At 45.2% G+C, this 21461-nt stretch overlaps 1 protein-coding gene across 1 annotated transcript in view; it reads right to left on the bottom strand.

Moving 5' to 3' along the window:
- The window catches only part of LOC131677029 (uncharacterized), a 441434-nt gene extending 421301 nt beyond the window's left edge, over positions 1-20133 (bottom strand). Inside the window, exons 1-2 of the mRNA XM_058956541.1 lie at positions 20128-20133; positions 19345-19443 (exon numbers count right to left, since the gene is read on the bottom strand). Of these exons, the coding sequence (XP_058812524.1) occupies positions 19345-19350 (6 nt within the window). The 5' untranslated portion in view covers positions 19351-19443; positions 20128-20133. The remainder of the gene's footprint in view (positions 1-19344; positions 19444-20127) is intronic.
- Positions 20134-21461: the final 1328 nt, after the last annotated feature.

Here is a 21461-nt window from a genome sequence, read left to right as displayed (position 1 = left end):
CAAAGCCAATGACGCGACGACGTATGCAGCGCTGCTCAAGGTCAGAGCGGACCTGGAGCTGAAGGATTTGGGGGAAAACGTAGTAAGAATCATTCGTTCCCAAAAAGGCAAGATGCTCCTAGAGCTAAAGAAGAATTCCACGACTAGCAGCTCGACCTTGCAGGAGACTCACCAAATCAATGGGTGAAAAGATAGAAGTTAAAGCCTTAAACCCGGAGATGGTGGTAGTGTGCTGGGAGATACACTGAAGCAGCAGTGTAACCTGGGAAAGGAGCACATGAAGATTCGGTTTACGAAGGGATACGGGGTAACTCAGACAGCGATGATAAGTTTACCGGTAACCGCTGCAGACAAGGCACTGAAAGTAGGCAAAGTGACGATTGGATGGTCGAGATGCCCATTGAGAGCCGCCCTACGAGTAAATAAACAAGCGGAGAAATGCTTAAATTGTTTGGGCTTTGGACATTTAGCAGGGGCTTTCAAAGGCCCGAATAGATCCGGGATGTGCTGAAAATGCGGGGGGACGGACCATCTTGCAAGTGACTGCACGCAGAGGCTGAATTGCTTGCTTTGCACTACAGCGGTCGAAAACGACCATTAGACGGGTGATAAATCTGAATCACTGTGTCACGACACAGCAACTGTTGTGGCAGTCTACGACAGAAATTATGTGCGATTTCGCTTTGATCGCAGAGTCGTATCAAATCCCCCTGATAACTGTAACTGGGTGGCGAATTGATCGGAAACAGCTATGATACACGTTATGGACCGATTCCCCATTCAAGAAGTGGCAGAACTCTCATACGCGAGCCAAAATCAACAGCTTCACGTGTAGCTGTTACGCTCCTCAAAGGTGGACAGCCTAATGCTGGAGCAGTTGATCGGTCAGAAGCCGGTAGTCATTGGCGGTGACTTCAACGCCTGGGCTGTGGAGTAGGGCAGTAGAGTAACCAACACAAGAGAGTGTATTCTGCAGGAAGCTCTAGATAAGTTGGAGGTACGATTGCGCAATGAAGGTTCTGTTAGCACATTTCAGAGAGACGGGAAGGAATCTATAACAGACGTCAAATTCTGTACTCCTTCGTTGACGGCAAACATGGATTGGGAGTATGCGAAACGTATACGCCTAATGCTACCAGGCGATTCGATACCGTAGCGGTCAACGGAACTCTGCAGCAGTACGGAGTAGGAAGACCGGCAAACAAAAGTCTTCAACAAAAACCTCTTCGTTGATGCACTTCAGCTGAACGGCGGGACCTAGAACGTGGAAGCGGCTGGCCTAACAAGGATTGTGGCGGCTTGTGATGCCACTATGCCGCGAAAACTGGATCTACGCAACAAACGGCGTCCAGCTTACTGGTGGAACGAGACGTTTAGTACGCTACGCGCTACTAGTCTCACAGCCAGAAGGCGGGCTCGGAAAGCAATATCGGAGCCAGATTGAGAAGAGCGCAAGGCAGCGTTTCGGGAAGCTAGCGCCGCTTTCAAACTTAAGGGAGATAAGACTTAGCAAGTCAGATTGCCACAAGGAGCTGTGCCGAGAAGTAGACGCCAATCCCAGGGGCGACACGTACCGAGTCGCGATGGCGAAAATGAAGGGCTCGACGACGCCAGTCGAAATGTGCCCGGGTAAGCTGAAGATAATCGTCGAGGGTCTCTTCCCGAAGCACAATCCAACTATCTGGCCACCAACAGCGTACGGTGAAGAAAAAGAAGCAAACACGGTCGATTGGCAAATGACTAACAACGAGCTCTTAGAAGTATCGAAGCGCCTGAAATCAAAGAAAGCCCCGGTTCGGATAGAATACCAAACGTGATGCTGAAAGCTGCAATCCTGGCATATCCGGACATGTTCTTGATGGTGCTGCAGAAGTGTTTGGATGAAGGCAACTTCCCAAAATGTGGAAGGTCCAGAATGTGGTGTTGCTACCAAAGCCAGGGAAGCCACCTGGAGATCCGGCCTCGTACAGGCCCATATGTCTACTGGAAACACTCGAAAAACTCCTGGAATGGAGGTTAGCAGGTTGACGAACTTCAGGGAAGGTGAGCGTAGACTGTCCATTTCAGTTTCCGCAAAGGAGCATTACAGTGGATGCAATTCAGACAGTGCTCAAGAGTGCTGAGAAGGCATCTAAACAGAAACTAAGAGGAGATCGATATTGTAATGTGATCACAATAGATTAGAAGAATGCATTCAACACCGCCACATCGCTGTAGCGCAGCACAGAACGAGGGTTCCCAACTATCTATGCCAGATCCCGAGGAACTACTTCTAGAGCAGAGTACCGCTGTACAAGAAAAGCGAAGGGCAGAAGTAAATGCGAGTCAGAGCAGGTGTTCCTTAGGGCTCCATTCTCGGCCCAACTCTTTGGAACAGGATGTACGCTGGGGTCTTAGCACTGCGGCTTTCCGGAAAAGTGATAATCGTGGGTTTGCGGGCGACGTGCCACTAACGGTGATGGGCGAGACACTTGAAGAAGTACAGGTATCGGTGACGAGACAATAAACACAATCGAGAACTGGATGAACGGAGTCAAGCTGCAAATACCTCACCACTAGACGTAGGTGTTGTGGATCAGTAAATGCAAAGCGGTTCAGCGGATGCAGATCGACGTTGGAGCGCACGTGAGTGCGTCGAAGAGTGCACTGAAGGAGTTGGGAGTGATAATCGACGACCGGTTAAGCTTCAACAATCACATCGACTACAACTGTGAAAAATCGGCGAAGGCAACGAACACAATAGCGAGAATCATGCCAAACGTCGGCGGCCCGAGAAGTAGCACGAGAAGTCGGCAATCTACTCTTTAGTCATCGATACTCCGATATGAGGTTCCTTCCTGTGGTGCCGCGTTGAAAACCAAGCGGAACCGTCAAAAACCAAGCGGAACCGTCAAAAACTGAACAGGACATTCCTGCTGATGGCCGCACGAGTCGCGAGTGCTTACAGAACGATATCGTCGGATGCAGTATGCGTTATCGCCGGGATTATCCCCATGTGCCACGACGAGCATACCTGGGATGCTGTCATTAGAGTGGTTACGAGTATAATCTCCGAGCTGCAGAGAAAGTGGCAAAGGGACCAAAAAAGTAGCGCCATTGGCTTGAAAGGCGCTGTGAAGCCACAAATTGAGTTTCGAATTCCGCAGCCTGGGAACTCTCCGACGGTGTAGACTACGTCTACCGACGGGGACCAGTTGAATAGTAGACAACGGGTTTGGGTCGTCAGGGCGCCAGTGAACCGGGCGTCAGGCTTCACTGGAATCGCCTGACAGACCTCAATACCTCACCGGGTAGCTCGTGAGTAGGCTAGATCCACCGCCGGGGATTAGACCGAGTAGACCGCGTCGTGTAGCTAGCAGTGGGTCGTTGGGGCGCCAGTGGACCGAAAGCTACGCTCCACCCGGAATCGCTGGATGGACCTCAGGAATCAGGAATCAGGAATCAGTAGCGTCTGGCTCAAATGGCACGTTCCCCATGTTGATCGGAGATGTGTGCCTTGCCAAGAATCGTCTTTTCATCATTTTCCTGATGGGAAGGATTGGGGAAGTGGTAAGGTTAGGGGTAAAGAAAACAACGACACAGAACAATTAAAACAGAGCATTCTGCACCCCCGAAGTGATGCTGAACGATCTGCAGGTGCTACAACAGCAGGAATAAAACTTCCAACCCCCGGAGGGATTTAGAACCTCTACTCAAAAAGTGAGCGGATATATCAACACCCCCGAGGGGATATTGAGATAACAGAACGACAACACCCCCGAAGAGATATTGTCATTCAAATACGGCTAAAAAACTATAGCTCTTTAGCACACTGGGTTAGGAACAAAAGCATATCCTTAAATTTCAGCTCTCTGTACATAGGTTCATCTATGTATGGAGAACCAAAAATCCGGATGCGCAATTGCATTAATACAGGGCAATTGCATATCAAATGATATGATGTTCCGTAATCGGATTCATAAAGATCACATGAATAATACTCAGCGCGCTGAATAGTAGCCATGTGATAATTGAGTTTGCAATGTCCAGTCAGTGCCCTGACCAGAATACTGCAGTTGTGCTTGGAAAATTGCAACAAATTTCTTGACATTTTCGGATTCACATCCGGCAGAAAAGCCTTTGTTTGAACGCAAGTTTGCAAGCTACGCCAATGGTTGGCATGTTCGAATGCAGCCCAAGAGCGAATCTTGTGCTTTATCCAACTTATTGACAGTGGTAGAACTGGTTCTGGACCAACGAAATCAGTCGCAGCGCCAGCTCTAGCCAATTCGTCCGCCCATTCATTTCCAGTAATACCGGAATGACCGGGTACCCATAGAAGGTAGATAGCATTTGAAATGCTAAGTTCTTCGATTTGAGTTCGACATGCGATTACTAATTTCGATCTCGAATCTGCCGAACTAAGTGCTTTCAGGGCAGCCTGACTGTCAGAGCAAAAATAGATTCTTTTACCGCAAATCCCCTGTTGAAGTGCGGATTGTACGCCACACAGAATCGCAAAGATTTCTGCTTGGAATACGGTACAGTATCTACCAAGCGAATGAGTTTGGTTTAATCTCATTTCATGACAATAGACACCAGCACCGGCTCGGCCTTCCAACAAAGAACCGTCTGTATAACAAACTACGTATTCTTCAAGTTGTCGCTCCATCCAGCCAGACAGCCATTCCTCACGAAGAGGAATTCTCACATTGAAAGTTTTAGAAGGAAAACTACATGTGAGTGTAAGGTCACTGGGAGCAAGTGTATATTCATCCCAAGTAACAATTTGGGGCCACAGTCTTGTGTGGCTAGTTACACGATCTATTGGGTTACTGCTCCAGAGCCCAGTAACCTTAAGACGGTATGCACAAGAAAGTGCTTCTTGTTTCAGAAACACATGTAGTGGTTTTATGTTCAAGAGTGCCTCGAGAGCAGCAGTAGGTGTTGTCGAGAACGCACCAGTCATCGCCATCAATACCATCCTCTGAAGATGGTTTAACTTTGATTGGATTGTCATGACTTCTCCCTTCTACCACCAAACAAGGCACCCGTATGCCAGTATTGGTCTTACAATTATTGTGTAGATCCACTGAATGTACTTGGGTTTGAGTCCCCAAGATTTGCCAAAAGCCCGTCTACATTGGCCAAAGGCCATGCAAGCTTTCTTGATCCTGAAATCGATGTGAGCTGTCCAATTAAGTTTTGAGTCGAGAATTATCCCAACGTACTTAACTTGATCTTCGACAATAATTTCAGAGTCAAAAAACTGCAATGGACGAGCTCCGGTTGTAATCCTTCGTTGCGTGAATAGCACCATTGAGGTTTTATTTGGATTAACTGATAGTCCAACATGAAGACACCACCGCTCAACAACATATAAGGCTTGTTGCATCAAATCAAAAAGTGTGTTAATGCAAATACCGGTGATCATTATATGATAATCATCGGCGAAACCATACGTCGGAAACCCAAGCTCATTTAGTTTTCTCAACAAGCTATCGGCGACAATGTTCCATAGAAGTGGTGACAGCACACCACCTTGAGGACATCCGCAGACACTCAGTTTCCTCATCTCTACTTGTCTTAACGATGAGCACAGATGTCGGTTGCTAAGCATTGCGTGTATCCAGTTCGTGATATATGAAGGTACTCCATGATCTCGTGCTGCTTCCAAAATGGATTCGAAAGACACGTTGTCAAAAGCACCTTCAATATCGAGAAAAATTCCTAAACTTGATTGCTTTTGTGAAAAAGCTTTTTCAATGTTGTAGACAACATTGTGTAACAGGGTGGTAGTAGACTTCCCCCGCTGATATGCATGTTGCATTGCATGCAGCGGGTGCTCGCCCAAGCTACCATCCCGAATGTAGTGGTCGATTAAACGTTCCACTGATTTGAGAAGGAAGGAGGTCAGACTGATCGGTCTAAAGCTCTTTACCTCCTCATAAGTGACGCGGCCACCTTTGGGAATGAATTTGACAGTTATTTCCCGCCACGCTAATGGAATGTATCCTGTTGCAAGACTGCAAGTAAGAACCTTTTTCAAAATATGCTTGAAGTGTTCATATCCTTTTTGTAGTAGAACTGGAATAATTCCGTCCTTTCCCGGAGACTTATACGGAGCAAAACTTTCAATCACCCATTTGATCGATTCGGTTGTCACAATTCTACGAGCAAATGCCCAAGAATCAGAACTGCCTGAAAAGAACTCAGGGGCAGTCGTCAGTGATGGCTCCGTACAACCTGGAAAGTGTGTGTCAAAAAGACAGTTGGGTATTACATCTTCGTCAGATGAGTATTCACCATTAGCAGTTCTAATGGAACTGATATGAAAATCTTTCGATTTCGAAAGTAACTTATTAATTCTAATAGTCTCGTTGAGACTTGAGACATTTGTGCAGAGGCTTTTCCAACGACTTCGCTCAGAGGATCGAAGGGCATTTCTGTATGCTTTGCGAGCCAGAGGTCCCAGTTCGTAGATTTGGGATTACGATAGGTGACGATATCTAGCGAGACGTTTAAATGATCAAAGACGATGTACTTATGATCAGATAACGACGGTTCGAGCTCGTTTGGTACGAGCCAGTTTGTCAACTCATGCGTAATACTGTCAGAGCAGAGAGTTACATCTAACACCTCTTCTCTGCCAGCTCGTGCAAAAGTTGGGCGGTTTCCTGTATTAAGAATGTGCAGATTTGTACTACTTAAGTATTCCATCAATTCGGTGCCTCTCAAATTGATATCAGAGCTGCCCCAAATTATGTGGTGGGAATTTGCATCACTGCCGATTATGAGAGGAAACCCATTTCTGCCACAGTATGATACAACCCTTTTGAAATCATCAGAAGGTGATGGTTCATTATGCGGCAAATATGCCGAACAATAGACGTCTTTCTTGTTTATGTTGTCAACAGTCATGTTTACCATGACAGTACAAATATCACGAGTTGTGAGGTCCGATATAAGACAAGCGTCAATTGCACTATTCGCAAGTATACATGCACGAGGCATTTCACGTGGATTTGTCATGCCATTTTTGTTGAAAGCTACGAAGACGGGGTTAAGTAGCCTTCCAACATAGAAGTTTCCTTTATGGAAATACGGTTCTTGAACCAAAACTATGGAAGCTTTCCCTTCCTGCACAAGGCGAGATAGATTCATAGTTGCTGTACGTTTATGCTGAAGATTAATTTGTGCTACTCTAACCATATTCGATTACAGCACTACACATGTCATCATCAGCACTTGTTGTACAGCAACTAGAAGATACCAAACACGTTGGCTTATAATCGCATATAGCGAACCCCGAAATGGGTATTAGGGACATAAACATCATTTGAATCCCACGATTTGCGAAGAAACGAACGTCCACTGTGTCAGAGATTCGCATAACACAGCAAGGGTAAGACCCACGACACTCCGTGCGCGACTGGCATATTTTAGTCCTGCCAGCCATTCAGTCCTCAGCACGGAGTAACACTTTGACTTGAGGACTCCTGTTTTTAGTCGCCTCCTACGACATGGGAACAGGAACCCAGTGGATCAATTCTTGGTTGACATACTTCAACCCGCCGGATGCCACACGGCCTCTAGGCTGGTTTTGTCCGGAGAAAGATAATAGAGTTATCAACCTCCTAGTGGACCACAGCCAGTTACTGGGGAGTTCGCCCGGCTCTTCCCAGGCTCCGTTCGCCATTGAGAATATTTTAAACCCCCTCAACAATTTTACCCATAGCACGGGTCGCATGACACTATGGAATTGGGGTTCCCTGTTTGGTGTTACCACCGGAACAGGTAGTCCGTAGTGTAATTCTTAGCCGGTTGAAACAACCACTACCGACACTACACGGCTTATCTAGGCTGTTCGGAGAAAGAAGCTGACATTGATGGACAGCTCCCATAGATGGCCGAACAGCCGGCCGAATACCTGACCGGGTAGCTCGTGAGTAGGCTAGATCCACCGCCGGGGATTAGACCGAGTAGACCGCGTCGTGTAGCTATCAGTGGGTCGTTGGGGCGCCAGTGGACCGAAAGCTACGCTCCACCCGGAATCGCTGGATGGACCTCAGCTCCTACTGGTTGAACCGGTGAGTAAGCTAAATTCACCGCCGGGGACTTACTCAATCTAGTCCCCAGAAGTGGACCACTGGCGCCTCGGCGATCGAGGCGAAGCGGGGAACTAAATGGCTCACGGAAACGAACATCGGTATCGGAAGAAATCTACCTCTCGGTTTTGAGAGAACTTCTCTCACCGGGGAATTCTCCGTTGGAGTAGGTTAGATCCATTGTCGGGGAACGCGAGTTCGCGAACAAAAAGGGCGGAAGAAGAATGGCTCATCGGGGAAGTGGAGCGAAATGGAACGAAAGTGAAACCAAAGGGCCTAAAGGAGTTGCGGTGCCAAATGGCACCGGACAGGGAGCCAAAGGTCTCAAGAAGCTGTGGTGCTAAAACCAAAGAATAATCGGTATCGGGAGAACTTCCTTTGCCGGGTAACTCTCCGGCTGCGTAAGCTAGATTCAACGCGGGGGACTAGACTGAGTAGACTGCAACGAGACACCACCAGTCGCGGGTCGTCGAGGCACCAGCGAAGCGGACGCCCTGCTCCACCGGTATCGCCGAACTTACCTCGACACCTTGCTGGTTGGCTCGGTGTCGGGATGACTTCTCTCGCTGGGGAATTCTTCGTAGAAGTAGGTAAGGTCCATCGTCGGGGACTAGACCGAGTATTTCGCGAAGAAGTCGGAAACTCAGCGAGTAAGTTGTGCTGAATAGTTCTAAAAGGGAGTTACGGTGCTTAATAACACAAGCGAGCCGAGTCGTGGTGCTTAATGGCACAAGGAAGTCGAAGAGCTCGGTTAATTAGACAATCTGAAGTTGCTGCCCAGATTGCCTTCGTAGTGGAGGAGCACTAAGTTTCGAGTCAAAGCTAGCTCTCCGACTGCCATGGTCTGGGCAAGAGCAGTGGTTTTTAGCGGGTCGGGGGATAGCAAACCCAAGCCCGTTCGCTGAGTAGGGTTTTGTACATTTTATTCCTGCGTTCTCAGTGCTTTTTTAAAGATTTTTTCTTCCGCTCTCTAAAAAAGTACAGACATTTGCTGATCTCTACAAACTGCGACGAATGGAATTAGGTTGACGATTTTCAGAGTGAGACAGATTGCATACACACCAAAAAAATAATGAAATTTAAAAGACATGTAAATCAATACGAATGTAATCATACGAAGCTTCAATCAAAAATTTGATTGAAAATTAAGTTGAATTCGATGCACTCAATGGGAGCATCAAAAGGCATCTGATTTCAAACTTTTGTTCGTGTGATATTACATGTCGTTTATTTTACAGCAATATTGCATTAAAAATTCATTAAAGTGCATTGGTATCCCGTTTAATGAAACTGTAATGTCCAATCAACGTGTAAAATTATAATAAAATTCGTTGCAGAAAGCACAAGTTATGTGTATTTGTGGTGGAACTGAAAATAAATTTAAAATTACAAAATATTTTTTTCTGTGTATCCTTTCTATCTGAGTGCATATAAGGAGAGTGACGACACTGTCAAAATTGGAACAATGATTACTTGTCAGTGTCATTCCAAACGAATCAAATCCATGTATTTTGAGAGGTCGCTTGTTCGTTTGGAATATTACTGACAGATAATCATGACAGGTGTCTTCACTTTCCTTACATACACTCTGCTTTCTATATAAGTAATGCAAAAAATCAGGAATTGAAAGAAGAGTTATGTCATTTTCGTTTTTGACAGTGCACTAAACCGGCATAATCGGTGCTAGGACCAAGTAAAAGTAAAAATGCTATTAAACTTCGCGTACGGTGAATCGTCGCTCTCAATTATAAACTAGTGACCAAGTTCAAACGTGGCCGCACAAAAATTTTTGAAGGTGAACATTCTAGACTTCGAAACACTGATTCCACGAGAGACATCGTTAGTTTAGACCACACAACTGAGTTGGCAGATCTTCGATTAAGTCTTGATGAAATTGCTGAGGCTTGTGCGTTTGACCAAATGTATTGACTTGCATGGAAACTATGTTGAGAAATAAATGTTTGTTTGGTTTGAATTGCGGTTTTCTTCAAAAAGCTGAAAACTTCTCAAACGACCCTCGTACCTAGGATTGACGATTTCAAATTAAACTAAAAGTAGAAAAACTAATAAACAAACATCATACACACCTAATACGCAAACCGCTCTAATGATCGTTGATATGAGTGTGGCCAAACAAAATAATTGCAGGATGTTTCGTACTAGGAGGCAGAACTACCCTTTTCGGATTTAAACGTACTTGAGCTAAAAAGCGTTCATTAATGAGTAATGAGCAACTATCACGTAAAACCATTTGATAAGGATCGGTTTGAACTGTTTTTTTTTCTACTTAGAGGGTTGGAATCTCATTCCTACTGCTTTTCATTCTATTGACAGTGAGGAAGGGCTCAATAGCTCGCATAAATAGCACTTGGCTAATGAGCCAAATTATTCTATCTCGTTCTACCCCTATACTCTCACTCTTGAACTGTCCCTCCCTACCCATTCGGCGATGACCTTTTGTTGTACCACGCGTTGCCAGTCGGTGGTAATTTATGCTAACAGAAGGCCCCGTTGGAATGCACGAAATCAACGTAGAAGAATGTACAAAAAAATACTCGAATTGTTTTCGTTTTTCATTCGCGAGGGGTCCTTCCAGAAATAGAAAATTAATCAAAAACCATTTTTGGCCAGATGGTGTTTTCTATTAAAGAAGTCTTTACACAGCAGCGGGTGGGTGTTCAATTATTATGTTTAATTATAATTTTTGAATCATTTCCATTAATTGGTGAGAATAAATTCGACGAAAATTGTAATAAAACATTCTCACAATAGCCACTACTAGAAGAAAAACTATATCGATTAACTTGAGCTGCACCAACCTAAATGAAATCGCGTGCGCCTAAACTTGGTATGGGCTTCCTGCACTCGATGATATGGACTAACGCGTTTTACGTGCATCCAGGTTTATGGGAATATGGCAGCTTGCGGAAATCGCGTGCACGGACATTCGAGTTCACAGTTCCAGACAGTGCATTTCGATTTGTGCTAAAGAGCAGAAAGCACCAGCAGTGTGTGTGTTTGCTATTTTCGGGGCTGATTTAAAGAGTACAACCGAGCACGGTATTCCGGAAAGTATATCCGGGATGAACGGCGAGTTTCCGTCTGCTACTGCTGCCTGCAGGGACCAGACTGGCAGGAATAGCAAATTTGAAAATCTGTTGAATATATATCGTTCGCTAATATGCTTACTTGCTTTCGGAATCTAATTAAATATTAATCTTGCACCATTGCCAAATTTACAGTGAGTCTGCAGAGTGCAGCTCCACAGTGGAGTAGATTCATCTGCTGGTTCACCTGACGTTAGTTTGATGGGTGTGTTATCCGAAGCTTTACGCACTGGTTCGGAATGCGTTTTTCAAGCTGTGTTGCAGAAATTATGGGTAAGGAAGTTCTTGAGTATTGTTCAATGTTTTTTTCTGTGTCAATCCAATCATCCAATTGGAAAGGACTGTAGATGCTTTTAACAGCAAGGATAATATTATATAATTGCCCAACGTGGTACCGTTTGGATTTCGTCTTAGACACTCAAGTTATCATTACTTTTGTCGACAGTCAAATTTCTATGCTGATACTTGCTACGAGTTGAAGTTGTCGGGGGTTTGCAGTATTCCGCAACGAAATTATCAATGATTAGCCAATCAAAACCTTGGTACTTCGTTCCGTTATGGAACCATACTTTCTATTTCCGCAGACTTCGCAGTCAATTTTAATATGCCGGATAACTGGTACCTCGAGCGGCGTTCTTTGGCTCCGATATGGTGGCGTCGCTTGCTCTCGCAAACGTTTCTGTTAACTATTCCGCATTGAAATCAGAGAAATCGCTCTCTACGCCCAAGGTTTGCCCAGAAATTCTTTTTTTCCAAATTCGTTTATTTGACACGACTCGAAGGGTGGGCTCAGGTCTTTAGTCAAACTACGACTCCATGGCTGATCATGTGCAATATAATTGTGGAAATTTTTATTACATTCTTAGTACACTTTGCACCTATACATACTGGTTTGCCAGCCACGAACTTGATGAGCTACGTGCCGACGGTGAAACACTTGAAACAAAAAAATATATAACTTTTAATTAGCTTAATCAGCATTAGTTCATTGTTGTATTACTGCTAACTAATTTTGACATGTCGGGGTGGGTATGTGAAAGGGGCGAATAACCCAAAACCGAACAACCACAACTTATTTTGGTATGCTTCGTGATATTGGAGCTATAAAGATGATAAGGTTAATAGAGGAGTGGGGTGTATGATGTATAACTGGGGTGGTGGTCTGAGAAGGATATAACGAGGACTTATCTGAGAGTCGTTTAAAGAGGAGGCGGCTAACCCATCTTCGTATACCCTTAGCTACGTCCCTGTTAAAATATAGAATCCCTATCACAGTTAAAAAAAATCCGGTATTGGGTTGACGATTTTCGGAGAGATTCCATAATCTGAGGGAGGTAAAAATATGCCAAAATCCGAAAATGTTAATTTTCGTCAAATTTTTTTTGAGATTGTGTCAAATCTCGACGTATCATGGATTTCAAAAATGCTTGGCATCAAAAATACAAAATCGATTTTTAATTTTCATTTACTCCCCCTTTGAACATACATTATTCAATTCCTGCTTCCATGGACTCAGTACCCGTCGTAGGTGTCCAAAGCGACTTTGGTTTGATCAAAACTGGCAAATCCAAGTTCTTTTGCGCCCATTTTAATAAATTTATATGGAAAATTATTCTGTGGCTGCACTCTTAAACCCGTAACTCCGGAACCGGAATTCCGATCGACGCAAACTTCAATGGCATTTTTGACACGTACATACATACATACATGCACACATACACAACAGGCAGGGTAGGAGAGAGCAGTAAGGACTGGAGGACAGAAGTTCAGTGGCTTAATGACCCCCTCCCCGGACCTACCGCAAGTTGCGAGTCTTACTAGGATATGGTGGGGCAAGACAATGTTGGGCTCTGCTAAGCCTCTAGAAAAAGCCATATAAATCCGAAAGCAGCTTCGTCGAAGCGAGTCGGTGTCGCTTCCACTAAGGTTTTATCCAAGACTAGCATAAAGCACCCTCACCCAACTAGAGTGCCAACCGGCACATTAGGGTCGATACCAGTAAGATCCTAATTACGGCATACTGGTGACAAACCACGGATGTGAATAAGGATTTCATCGAAATTTATCCATGGACCGACAGCCACGCCATTCCACTACCCTAGTAAGGATGGGTGACACTTCCCCGAAACGGCGAGTGGGCTAATGGTGATGACTGCCCAACGTCCCAATTAGACTTTTGTAGGTCTCCAAGTACGTTCGAAACCCGGCACCTTAGCCGGTGGAAGTAGGCTCAGTTGAACGCTTCTGACTAGCGCCGATCCGGCTCTGAACGCGGTACCCCATGAAGGACTGCGTCAACCTTTACATGAGACCTCACTGCTCGCAAAGGTAACCATGGGATGATATGAGGCGATTACTTATTACGGGCGTAGACAGCGGCTTGGAGTTGGACCCAAAAAGCATTGACAAAAAAAAACAACAAAAATAAAAACAACTCGGAGCAAGTGTGGTGATAGCGAGGTCGCCAACCCAGAATAACGAGAAGTGCAACCGCAACAGCAGCAGCAGCGAGAGCAGCCCAGAGAGGCCATACCACGCACGAGCGGGGACAAATCAACTGGATGCCAAGGAAATCTAGGGTTTCATGTGCGAACGCTGAAACCAAACATTACCCAAGAAGACCAGCAATCTGGGTTACCTAAAGTGACGAAGTTGAGGCAAAATCGAAAAACTCGTGAATTCGTGAAAGAGCAACGTGCACGGATAGATCGAGGATCTAATGAATAGCATCAAATCCACCGTAGCCGAATGCAAACAGATGATGTTACTAGAGCGAGCTGAAAACGCCGAAAAGACGCTGTAGACCAAAGAGATAGTGAAAGCAGAAGCCTATGAGAAGCCGAAGGGTGACTGGTATTCTCGTATTATGAAAAGAGTAAGGGAAACATCAGGAGAGAACTGAAAAAGCCCAAGAAGGTTGGTGAAAGACAGCAAAACAACTGACAATTGCAAAGTAAATAATAAACCGCAGAAGAGAGGAAGATAAAACAGAAAGAAAAGGAGGAAAAGTAGAAAAGTCGAAAGAAGACCGTCGGCCAGGCCAAAAGAAGTATACGGGAGACGCTCTAGTCGTCAAAGCAAACGACGGCATGACGTATGCTGCGATCCTCAAAAGGGTGAAAGATGGTAATGGAACTGAGGTAGGACGTTATGAGAACCAGGCGTACTCAGAAAGGCAAAATGCTGTTCGAGCGTAAGAAAGATCCATTGATCAAGATCTTGAAGCAGTGGGAGGAGAAGCGAATGCGGGAGCTTTAGTTCAGAAATCAGTGGTTGAATGCAGGAATCTGCACGAGATCACAACGGAAGACGAAGTAAGGAGCGCACTAATAGAGCAATGTAACCTGAAGAAAGAGCAGATATCAATCAGGTTGAGAAAGGTGCACAGCCAACGATACGCTTATCGCCAACCGCAGCCAACAAGCTTATGTCGACCGGTAAGATCAAACTAGGATGATCGGTGCGCTCGTTACGATTGATCTTTAGAGCCACTAAACAAACGGAGAGGTGTTTCAGGTGCCTTGGTTTCAGCAACAAACAGTAGAGGCTCGGACAGATCTGATATGTGCAGAAAATTTGGGGAGTAGGGATACATTGCTAGAGACTGCACAAAGCAACAGAAGCTCTTGCTCTGCACAAAGGAGGGCGGAAAGGACCACCTGACGAGGGGCTTGTTATACCCAGAGTACAAAAAGGCGAAGGCAGGCTTATGATGATGGAGATGACCCAGCTTAATCTCAATCATTGCGACGTTACACTGTAACTGTCGTGGCAGTCAAAAACAGAAACGAATGTTGCAATTATTGCTAAGCCATATCATGTTCCTCCCAATGACGGTAACTATATGGTGGATAGTACAGGGATGGCGGCAATCCAAGTGATGGGTGGTTTCCCTGTTCAAGAATAATACACACGAAGGCTTCGTGATCGCCAGGATCAACGGCGCATTCGTATGTAGCGGATGCTGGACGCACTAACCGACTCATTAGTCGGACGAACGCGAGTTGTTATAGAAGAAGATTTTAACGCCTGGGCCGTGAAGTGGGATAGCAAGCTGACCAACGCATGAGGTTGCAACCTTTTGGAAGCCCTGGTGAAGTTGGATACAACGAACGCTCCGCTAGCACATTCCGTAAAGACAGCCGTGAATTCATCGTCGACGTAACATTCTGCAGAGCATCGTTGATGGATAACATGAATTAGCGAGTTAATGAGCAGTACACACTTAGCGACCACCAGGCGATCCACTGAACCATTGATCGGCGGAATTGCATTGTAACACGAAAAGTGACGACTAGCGAGCGGAATTGAAAAAAGGACTTCGATAAGGACTTATTTTATGGAAGCACTTCGTGCTGACAGCTTCGCTCCAATTTCGAATGCCGATGAGCTGTCGGAAACATTAGCGAGGGTATGTGACGTGTCAATGCCGAAGAAAATGAAGCTGAGGAACTGTCGGCGTCATATTGGTGGAACGAAAGGTTTAGCATCCGCCGTGCTGCCTGCCCGAAAGCCAGAAGACGCGTTCAGAGAGCAAGAGTTGAGGCAGTCAGAGAAAAGTGTAAAATGGCATTCTGGGCAGCTAGGGCCGCTTTAAAACGCGAGATAGCAAGTCCTCCGGTTACAAGGAGCTGTTCAGAGAAGTACATGCTAACCCCTGGGGCAACGCTTACCGTATCATGATTGCTAAGATCAAGGGTCCAACGACGCCAGCTGAAAAGTACACTAATCAATTGAAAATTTTCGTGGAGAGTCTTTTCCCGGGGTGGGCGTAGCGTAGTTGGTAAATCGATTGCCTTGTACGCAGCGCACCTGGGTTCAAGTCCCGACCCCGCACATAGGGTTAGAAATTTTTCATAACAGATTTTTCTAACGCGAAGAGGCGAATGACCTTAAGGTTAAAACCTCTATAATCGAAATAAAAAAAAGTATTTTCCCGAAAGCACGTCACAACCGCATGGCCACCTACACCGTTGATGCAGACGGTGGAAATGCTGGTGACAATCGAGTTTCCAGCGACGGGCTCCTTATAGGTGCAAAAGGGCTGAAAGCGAAGAAATCTCTCGGACCGGATGGTGTCCTCAACGTGGCACTGAAAACCGCGATCCTGGCGTTTCCGGATATTTTCAGGCTAGTTCCACAGATATGCCTGGATGAAGGCTACTTCCCGGACATATGGATGATCCTGAAGCTGGTGTTACTGCTAAAACAAGAGAAGCCATCAGACGGGCATCGTATCGGCCTATATATCTGTTGGATACTCTTGATAAACTTCTGAACAAGCTGACGAACTAGGTCAGAGGGATCTTGCACAGTCATCGTGAGCGCAGAGAAACCATTGAAGCAAAAGAGAAGGTGTAATCGCTACTGTACCGTGCTTACGATCGTTGTGATGTGCTAGCTGGGTGGCGCTCGCCGTAGTGCACAGAATGCGGGTTCCGGATTATATGTGCAAGGTTCTCAGGTTAGTGGAGATATTGACGGCAGAGACAATAGGCATGGCCTAATGGCTTCACGAGCGCGCACATAACAATATCGTCAAAAGCTGTATGAATCCCATGTGCATTACTCTGGCTGATGATGTGGAATGCTACCAGCGGGAGAATACATGAAATCCAAGGAGATTGGTCAGAGCGGACTAATTGGCTAAGTGACAACAAGAGGAGAAAGGAAGCTGAACTCACCTTTTTTGGGTGGTGCCATAAGAAGCATTGCAAACGACATCTTAACACGTGGTCTTCGAATGCCATCGGTTCGAGGAAGTTCGAAGGTGTATGCCAGGTGTGATAGTCGACAATATTGTCGAAGAGACGTGGTTACGAGTATACTCTTCGAGCGGCAGAGAAAGTCGCAAAGAGATCAACAAAGCAGCGCCGTCGACTAGACAGCTACCTTGAAACCACAAATCGGGTTTCGGGAGAAATTCCGCCGCCAAGGAACTTTCCATCGGTGTAGACTAGGTCAACCGCGGGGGATTAATTGAATAGTACCCGAGGGAGCACCGGGTTCGGGTTGTCGGGCGCCAGTGAATCGGACGTCAGGCTTTATCGGAATTGCTGCACCGACCGCGACACCCTATCGGGTTGCTCTTGAGTAGGCTAGATAAACCGCCGACGATTTGAGTGAGTAGGTCGCGTCGAATAGTTGTGTGGTGTGTTGGTCGTTGGAGCGCCAACCGGAGGCTACGCTCCACCCGGAATCGCTGGATAGACCTCAGCACCTACTGACTGCCCCCATTGAGTAGGATAGGTCCACCGCCAGGGACGAGATCGGGAGCAAGCGAAAAACTAAATGACTCACGAAAACGAACATCGCTATCGGGAGAAAACTACCACCAGGGATGTAGATGCACCGCCGTGGACTATCGGATTATGTCTTGACAAAAATGGAAGCTAATTGGCTCACGACACAAACTTTTGCACCAAGAGAAATTCCGCTGCCAGGGAACTCTCAGTCGGAATAGGGTAGTTCATCGCCGGATAATATCCGAGTTGATCTCGATAAAGCTGGTAGCTGGTGGGGGTATTGCTGGCGGAATAAATTTCTGGTCCCTTGCCCAGTTAACAGAGGTATGACGGGAGGGGACACGCCGTTCAAATTAACAAATAATTCTTATTTATTTTGGTTTGTCACGTAAGTGCCAAAACCTTATTTGAGATATTTTGGTGGTATTCTTCGTAGAACGTCATCAGAGCTCAAAGATAGCATGAATGGTTGGCCGGAGTCCCAAGAGTTGCAGGTAAGAATCCTTCCTCTGGGGTGATTTTTTCGCATAATTGCTTTCGTTTAACTCACCATTTTGATACGGTTTCCCCGTTAGATTCCACCAAAAAGTTTCAACTCCTGGGCTGCTGTTTAAATAAATGGAGTTATAAAATTTTCAACAATCACGGGACTCATTCAACGAGACGTCAATGAAATGACGGGGAAGTACCGACTGCTGAAGGCAAACAGTAGATGGTGTTCGCATCGGCCTACTTCTGTGGCGATACAGCTACAGCACCGCCTTCCAAAATCGATGCCCTTATAATATACTACAGAAGCCCTTCATCATAGGATACAATGCCAATGCTCTTACCAGAGACAGTTTGGCCTCCATAAGCTTTATCAGAGTATCACACGAACGGTTAAATGAAAAAAGGCAGATGGCTTTCTCACCACTGACAATGGCAAAACACTAGATGTACGAATAAGCACCCACTTTCTTGAGTCGGTTGCGAGAGACGACAGTTCGGTGATGATATGAAATCCGTTCTATCAGGACCTTTGAGACTGGCTGTCAGATTTTCACGCTATCCCTCGAATACCAACTTTTTCAAACTATACAGATCACCCAACATTCTTACCATACTTCGTCTAAAATCGGTGAAAATAATCTTCCTAAATTAATTAAAAAACCTTAGATCTAGCCTTATTTTGGATTGAATGTGATGGTGCACTTCGAACCAATAGCTCAGAAAGTTATGAACGTAAGCCCCAAGACATTCAAAAATGGAGTAGAAAATATTTTGTTTGGGAGTTCCTGAGATTTGTCATACTTTCATATGTAGAGCCGTTCAAATGGAAAGAAATCCTACGAAAAGCGTACGTCTTTCTATGGATACTATTAATATTTGTCTGAATCTTGTCGGGATTTTATTTTAAATTTATCCAAAACCATTTGTTCGATTTATTCTATTTAGTGAATCTCTGACTGCTTCCGTATGTCTTGCGAGGAACTCAATTTGCAACAAAGTACCTTCATTTTTATTTGAACATCGTCGAGCCAAACTAGCAAAAAGCAGCCAACACTTCCAGCGTCGGCGGCGATCCAATACAAGACTTCTCGACTTGCAAGTGTACATGAACCAGAACATTTATTATATGATGCTCTTTACAATTTCCTTCCTCGTCCTATTCATCGCCAGCGCCGCCACTGGATAGTGCAAGTAGTGGCACAAAAAATCGATGAAATTTCTCGCCTTTCCACACTCCTTCGATGGCACACATCCTCAGCCAGTCTCAGCAGGGCACTGCACGAACCCCAGGCACATAATTCACACATGCACGGGCAGAGCGGTCGGTTCGGTACGTACGTACGTACGTTAGTATATCGATTTAAACAGTTTTCTACACCCCCGCATTTTGCAGCACTTTCTCGGTCTACTCACCCCCATGTTTCCTGGTAGTATCCGTTCTGCTATGACGCGATCCGAAAAGGAATCCCTTCGATGATACAACGGGGAACTACTGACGGCTCCGCTGTACGACTAAACACAGACACATAAATTTCTTGATGCAACATTAACTTTCCGGTGCAAAGTGCATTCCGTGTCCGCATCCGTTTGTTTCCCGGAAGCTGTACTAGTTCCACGGAATGGGTACAGGAAACACCGATGGGGTCGTGTAAAGCTGAATGGAAGCAAATAGGATCCGGAATTGGTGACAAGAGCAAATATATATAGGAATATTGGCTTTCCTAATTGGTGCTTAATTCGAAACGTGAACCTGTTTAGTATGGCAAAATACGGACAAAGCATTGTATAGTCGTGCTAACCGAATGAACGTTTGTACGCAATAGAGCTGGGTTTTACTAGAGTACATAGCTAAAATATTTTAAAATAAGCTCTAGAATGAATGGCAGATACTGTGGAAGAGTTCCCGCGAAAAATGCGGTCACGAATTTCTGGAAAGGTGAAACCTGTTAACGCAATATCAAACAGTAACATTCAATGTATTAAACAAATGAAGAGTAACGCATGTTCCATCGAGATACACAAAACCTGTCAGCAAATGCAATTATGTTTGCCACACTTCAACTGAAGCCCTCTTATCAAACCAAACACTACACGCAGCTCCGGGTTCACTTTGTATCGCAGAATAACAAGATCCACACATAATAAAAAAAATAATAACACATAAAAGCTGCAGCCGCGGAGCACATTTTTTCTCACCCATATTTTGAGATTTACACTCCCACTCGCAGTCGAAACCAGAAAGGTCTAAAATCATCCATTCCTCGATCCCCATTTCGTGCACCAGTTCTGCTTCTCTGTTGCCAGCCAGCCGAGCTGCTCTCTCGTTGTCGTCGTCCACACAGTTAATGATAATGATAATGAGCGTTGGTGGCTGCTTCTGGTTGGCGGTCGGTCGGTCGCTCGGTTGGTTTGCAAATGTGGATGGCTGGTTCGTGTACCGCAGCCAGATTCCCGGATAGGATCACGAATACCTGCCGTCCGCCGCCTCGATTTCAACGGAATGGGCGGGTGTGTGCTTTCGTTCGGTGACGCGAAAGAAGAAACAAAAGCCCGCGTATATCGTGTACGGTTCGATGTTGTGTGCTCTGTGCTTGTTTTACATACAGGCATTGCCGATTCATCTGGCAGGCCCTATTCGCGATGCTCATTTGAGCGGATAAACATGCTATCGCCAAAGTTTGCCGAACGTGGGTGTTTTAGCGATATTGTACTGATAAGATTTATGTAGCTTTCATTTTTTCTAAGTGCACTGTAAGGTGGATCATGTACTGCTGAATCATGGTTTAATGAAAATTTGATGAGATTGAGCTGGTTGAAGACAGGCGAAAAATTGATTTATGGTAATCTGCAAGAAGAAAATTTGGCACGTACTCTAAAATTATTTATTGGGGCGACATCTTTCTATACAGTTTCCAATATGATGCGTTAAATCAATTATCAATTAAGATTTTGTGCTTTATCAAAGCGTTATTATTTATAGTATCCAAGATATTACAACAATAATTAGCAGCTTCAATCCTAAATTTAAAAAACAAAAAAAACTCTAGTATGCCACAAACGAATTCAAACTAAAGACTGTTTGATCTTCAGAACAATATAAAACAATAAAAACAGGAAACCTGTAGAGAAAACCTAGCACCTTTCTTTCGAAATTCGCGCTAAAGGCCCAGCCCACTCTAGTTTTCCGTACTTTATTAACCTCCCGGTTCTAGCATTTTTGAACGCTTGCTACAGTTCGTAATTCATGCATCTGCGCCAGTCTTTATTTTATATTATGCCACCGAATATTAGGCGCAGAATTTTTCACTGAAATACACCAAACATTCTATAATCTGTCCCCGTCAATGACTACGAAAAATAGCCGTTCAGAGTTCTGGAAACAATCGCAGTCGCCCTGTTAAAAGATACAAACAACTCTTTCACTGCTGCGCGATCGACTACGCAAAGCCTAGTAGCATGTGAAATCTCGTTCGTTTGCGAATCAGATATTCGTATCGCACCGTGTAAGTAGGGGTTTGCCCACTACTTGG

The sequence above is a fragment of the Topomyia yanbarensis genome, chromosome 1 (genome assembly GCF_030247195.1).
Source record: "Topomyia yanbarensis strain Yona2022 chromosome 1, ASM3024719v1, whole genome shotgun sequence".
In the NCBI taxonomy this organism is placed as follows: domain Eukaryota; kingdom Metazoa; phylum Arthropoda; class Insecta; order Diptera; family Culicidae; genus Topomyia; species Topomyia yanbarensis.
The sequence above is the reverse complement of the archived record's forward strand: the minus strand, read 5'-3'. Positions and strand labels throughout refer to the sequence as shown.